The sequence below is a fragment of the Egretta garzetta genome, unplaced genomic scaffold, assembly GCF_000687185.1.
Source record: "Egretta garzetta isolate BGI_Z169 unplaced genomic scaffold, ASM68718v1 scaffold598, whole genome shotgun sequence".
In the NCBI taxonomy this organism is placed as follows: domain Eukaryota; kingdom Metazoa; phylum Chordata; class Aves; order Pelecaniformes; family Ardeidae; genus Egretta; species Egretta garzetta.
The window spans coordinates 3479971-3485970 of NW_009260621.1; the positions used below are offsets into that span (position 1 = coordinate 3479971).

General features: G+C 42.9%; 1 protein-coding gene across 4 annotated transcripts in view; it reads right to left on the minus strand.

Annotated features, from left to right (window-relative positions):
• Window positions 1-6000, minus strand: part of ATF6 (activating transcription factor 6) — an 81856-nt gene that overhangs the window by 43094 nt on the left and 32762 nt on the right. For 3 of the 4 annotated variants that reach the window (XM_035900826.1, XM_035900825.1, XM_035900827.1), the window contains one exon: window positions 5883-5997. In XM_035900826.1, coding sequence (XP_035756719.1) covers window positions 5883-5997 — 115 coding nt within the window. The remainder of the gene's footprint in view (window positions 1-5882; window positions 5998-6000) is intronic. The other variant, XM_009645326.2, reaches the window with a different exon arrangement.

Consider the following 6000-nt stretch of genomic DNA (forward strand, 5'->3'; position numbering starts at 1 on the left):
CTGTTTTCATAGGGACACTAAAGCTTTGGGAGGAGAAAGTTCTCTCTGACACAGACAGAATCCACAGTTTAGCCAGAAAAGAGGGAATTTGTAACAAAGAATGCAGCAGACCAGACTCCATTTTCACTAGCAACTTAGATGGAAACAGGAGGTTCTCATAATGGATTTTCAAATTTGAAAGTCAAATGCAGCCATAATTTGCCAGAGACTGGCTCACTGAGCTTCAGGGCGTGACGAAGTACAATCACACACACTGTCTGCTTTCTCAAATTTTCCCAGGGAGGCAAGGGCTGGCCCCACAAAGAAGACAGGCTAAAGGGTTTGAAAAGGACAGGCAATTTTACCATGGATACTGTGTCCTTACCCTCAATTATGTCCAGAGGAGAGCCACAAAGCTGGTGAGGGGTCTAGAGCACAAGTCTTACGAGGAGCGGCTGAGGGAACTGGGGTTGTTTAGTCTGGAGAAGAGGAGGCTGAGGGGAGAGTTTATCACCCTCTACAAGACAGGAGGCTGTAGTGAGCTGGGGGTCGGCCTCTTGTCCCTGGTAACAGATGATAGGACGAGGGGGAATGGTTTGAAGTTGCACCGGAGCAGGTTTAGGCTAGACATTAGGAAAAACTTCTTCACCAAAAGGGTTGTCAGGCTCTGGAATGGGCTGCCCAGGGAGGTGGTCGAGCCCCCACCCCCAGAGGTATTTAAAAGAAGGATAGATGAGGTGCTTAGGGACATGGCTTAGTGGTGGGATGGCAGAGCTAGGTTAAAGGTTAGACTTGACGATCTTAAAGGTCTTTTCCAACCAAAGCAATTCTATGATTCTAATTTTCTCAGCTTCTGTACAATATAGGACAAGATCTTAAAATCCTAGGATACTGAGATAAAGTAATTTTTTCCTCTCAATAGCTAAGGTCAGGTTCCCCAAGTAGAAAGGGGAGTTTGTAAAATCTTTTGAAAACCTGCATGTTAACTTGCAGCAGGACTTAAACATATAAATTAGCTATCGTGTCTTTAGGAGCAGCAGGATTACGTGAGGCTAATCATTGCATTTTATCTGAATGGAAGACCAAATTATACATCCCAGCCCATGGAAATCCACAAACAAAGTCAACAGCAGAAAAATTCATGTTCAGTAAAAACCACCCATTGTCAAGTGTAACAAAATAGGAGAAAAGTATATGTTAGGACTGAATTTCTGGCTATGAAACATCATCTGAAGCCGACTTCTTATAACGCAGTTTTGCCTGTAAGGATGCAGATGGCATCAAGAGCATAGTGAATTGGAACCTGCCTCACTCATGCTCTCTGAATAAATTCGAACTATTGCAGGAACTCTGTGCGCAGAATGTCAAAGCCAGGCACTGTAATCTCTTGATGCCTGAAAGTAATATATCATCCCAAATACAATTAACACACCACAGGCTTATTACCAACAAAAGCAAAACACAACTTAGATATTTTTATTCCTAGCACATTGAGCATTCACACAAAGAAAGAACAAAAGTTCTGATTTAAATTTGGCTTAATCACTTCAGTGAAAATTTGTCTGCAGAACTTGAGAAATCCTTAAATGCTCATTGCAGATGTTGGCTTGTAGGATCAGAAATTCACATCCATAATAATAACTGTCCCTGGAGCATTATGGTTTTAAGTGCCAGGGCACTGAGGCAGAAATTTACAAAGTGAAATTCTGGTCCTATTGAAGTTGGTAAAGGCTTTGCCACAGATTTCCATAGGGCCAGTATTACTATTGCTCTACAAATAATAACCAGAATCACCTTTGAATATCTATTTTTTTATGGCGATATACGTTAAGATATTGTATGCATGCTGCACTAAATGTAATCTGCATACTTTGATACCAGGAGACATCTGTGCTCTGAAACAAATAGAGAAAATAGGAAGTGGAAATGCTAGTGGCCTTCTAAATTTCCCAAGCGAATCAAACTTTAAACCACGCTTTCCTTAAGAACAGTAATTACACTCTTACCCTAAAAAATGCCACTGTCCTCAATAAGCCTGCAGAGATGTCATCAAAGGATCACTGACACAATGTTCCAGCATGGGGACATCTACTGCTTAATCACTGCAAGTTGCAGGGACTCTGATACTAACCACACAAGAGTAGAACGATCTGGGGCAGCATTTACAGGCCAAGGTAAATTGGAACAGATTTGTTTTCTCCAATGATTTATTTAATTACCTTTCAAATTAAGCTAGCTATTCAAGTAATTCCAGAAACAATCCCAAGGTCTGAATAATCCATGGCAAAACAGATGTGATCTCAGAGAGAACTGTTTCAGCACCAGGCTTACAGGAGAACTGCATTGGTAGGCAGGTGCCTATCTCCCTGCTGACAGAGCATGTTATATCAACTAACTTGAATTTTGCAGCTGTGCTCCACTGGGGTTTTAGAATAGATCAAGCAGACTTGGTATCACAGACGTTAAAGGGCAGAAATCAAAGGTGTTGGCAGATCAACAGACTCTCAATTCTGCCTCTCAGGCCTAGGAAAAATGAAAGGAAGGTTCAACACCAACTGTAGGCTCCAATGTGCTTTGGCAGAGCTCAAACTGCTGTACCCTTTTCACAGAAGCACGGCAACTTGTTCTCAGCACCCACTGCACAGACCCCTCAGCTCTGAACATGCTCCCAAAACCAAACCAAGCCAGCCCAACTCAGATGCAGGCTGCAAAGATGTAGCTTCTGAGTGCTGGAGCATCTGGGGACAGCAGAGGGCCCAGGTGTGAACATACACTACGGGAATGCCCATCTTGTTACACTGCCAGATGTCAGTTTCTGCAACACTAAATGAACACTGAGAACAATGGCTTCCTAAAAGTCAAGCAGCAAGAAAAAAATAAAATTAACAAGTTAACACCTCAAGAAATAAATGGTGATGAGCCCTGCCTAGAAGGGATGTTGGCTGCTGAGGCCTGGCAGAGCTGGGAGACAACACTGCCTCAGTTCAAGAATTCTTTACTAATTTTCAGTTACACATTTCTTGTTGTTTAAAAATGACATTACAGATTCCCCTGGCAATAGCAGAAAATTAATTTCTCTAGACTCCCAGAGTGAAAGCCATGCTTCTTGTATGCACTCAGCTGATCCAAATACTACTTCATTTTCCTCTCTGCTCCTTGAAAAAGAAAAAAAAAAAAAAAGACATGCAAGCCTGCCAAGGCAAGGAAAGAAAATGCAGTTGAAGAGATCATGAGAAATTTGGTCTTACAGGTACCAAGCATCACCAGAGGATGACACAGTGCATGTGGGCTTTGCTCCCCTACCTTGTACCTTCAGAAGCCCTGGCTGAGTCCTACTATGCAAGAGTGGCATGGGCAGCCCTAGCAAATGCCATTTTCTAGAAAACCCAAGGAACTCAAGGCACAGCTCCTCTAGTGTGAGTAATAACATGCAGAAAACACACAAACAATGTGTTACATTTCAACACATGCACCCAGGAGAGATGCTGGATTATGTGACACTGCATACAGCAGAAAGCATGTGGACAGAGGATCCCAAAGACATCAGGTGGGAGGGATCTCTGAAGATCCACAGTCTCACCTCCCACTCAGAGCAGGACCACCACCAATATCAGAACCATCCACTCCCTGGGACTCTTAACTGGATGATTCCTGTTCTTTTGTATATGGCTGTTAACAGCTTATGAAGTGCTTGGGAGTGTCTGCATGGCAAACAGCCAGAGAGGAGAACAAAACCTATCATCTCCAGGCCTTGCCTTCTACCTTGGTCAAGCAAGCATGCAAGCAACAGAATGAACTGTCCTGTAGCACTGAGGAGAAAATTGGTCCCCCTCCCTTTGCTCCTAATCATCACTGAAAAGAAAATTTTGGTCCAAAAAAAATGAAGTCAGCAGTCCTCAGGAAAAGGTGAAAGGGCACCTCCCTGGCTGGGGCCCTGCTGATGGCACCCCTTGGGCTGTGCAGGAGTCCTTTCTTCTGCACTCACAGAAGAATCCAAGCAAGTAATTTAAAAGTGCCTGGGGGCAGAGCTTGTCACTAGATCAGGTTTGCCCTGTTAAAATAATAAATGAGGTAATGGATAAAACTGCCTTCGATTTGAGTACATTTCATTCATAAAACAGAAATGCCAACAGCTTTGCTACCACATAAACTTCATAGATGGTTTAAAAAAGTCCCCGCACCTTTCCTAGCAATAGACCAGGCCCAGCAGCAGGGATTCTGTGGCACAAGACACACTCTGTTTCCAAGGACAGCTCTGCAAGTTGAAATGAGAGCTGACAACTTCCAGGTCATTAATCTGACAGTGTAAATAGAACCCATGTACCAGTACATGCGTTGAGGTGGACTACAGGAACAGCCAGAAGAGGAGAACTAGACAAATACTATTCTGCTTTTTGTTCTGAGAAAAACTTTCATAATAATTCTCCACTCTCTCCTACTCATCCTCAGGATATGTGGAGCCTGGTGCTGGCTATATTTGTGTTGCTAGCTGAAAGAACAGCAGAACATGCCAAGTGTTTAACAACAAAATTCCAGCCTTGTGACACAACCCAGTAATCCCAAGACTGGAAAGTAACCTCATATTTCTACTCAGCATAAAACTCTAATCCTAACAAGAGCACTGCTACTTTTAATTTGCCTGATGCTTTTCTAAAGACATGTATCTCACAAATTAAGAAAGTTACCATAGACCAGGTTGAACAGGGATGTGTTACCTATGTACATGTGGCATCTACAGATTGGTATAATTACAATAACACAGAAACTGCTAAAACTAGTTATGCTCATCTCTGTGCCCTTTCACAGAATTGGTTGTAGTTGGATGAGTTATTGCAGTGGCAACTACTGGTCCCCCACCACCCTGGGACACCTCTCAGGACACTCCTGTGATGAGGAAAAAAATGGAGAGTTGCAGGGTCCTAGGAAAACCATGGCTGGGAGTGAGCATGCATATAACAATTCTAATCTAATATCACTACTAAAAAATAGTAAAGCAGGCAGCTTAGCAAGCCAAAACCCCAGGTTCAGGCCAGGGACAAATATACATTATCATCTAAGGACTCATCAAGACCTCTGCAAAAGGGTGAGGTCTCTCTCTCCCAACCCCCAGCTGGTGTTTCAACCACTGTTTGCCTCAATCACTTCCATCACCAGAACCCAAGCAGCTTCTCACTACTGCAGCTGTCCTGGCTTCAACACTGTTGAGGCTTGCAATACAGAAAGTGCCATGAAACACCTGGAATTCCACTTTAAAACAGCTTTTACTGTCACTAACTGCTCTGCAGATGTGGCGATGTGCCTGACAAAGGTGTAGCAGAAGCCTATGCTGTATCCCAGCACAGACAGCAGAACTGCTCATCTGTCTAGACTTAAAAGTCACAAAAAAGCAGAAAAATTGTGCCACTGCACACAGCCCTGTACAGCTACAATATGCAACACAGGAAACTGCACATGCAAGTGTTTTAGGGGAAGACAGAAATAATATTAAGTTACGCTAGCAGAAATAATCTGTGGACCAGGTACATTTATTCCTACACCCAGAAGCAGAAAAGGTTTACACACCTATTAAATAAATATCCAGTTAGCTATTCCAATCATTGGACTGCTACCATGCATAAGGGTTAACCACAGAGTTCATGCAATTTTGTGCTGTCTTGCCCTGGCACTACAATTTTTTCTGCAAAGCTCTTTTTCCATTCCTAACTGTGATGGGCGTATTTTGCAAAGATCAAGATCTGGCCATATTACTGTAACGGCTATATGGAAGCATGACTTATGAAGAAACAAATTTAGCTTCAACCTTGACTAGGTCATCTTTTGTATTACAAAGAAAGACACTTAGTGTTAGGAACAGTCTTATGGATAGACATAAAAGGCCGGTATTGAACAAATACTACGCTTACTCTGCGAAATGACACCACATAGAATGTATCTTCCCTTCTGCGAATAGCTTCAAAAAAATCTTGATAGCTCCTTGGAGAGGCGTAATACACTTGCAGCTCATTCCCTGAGTTCCTGCTG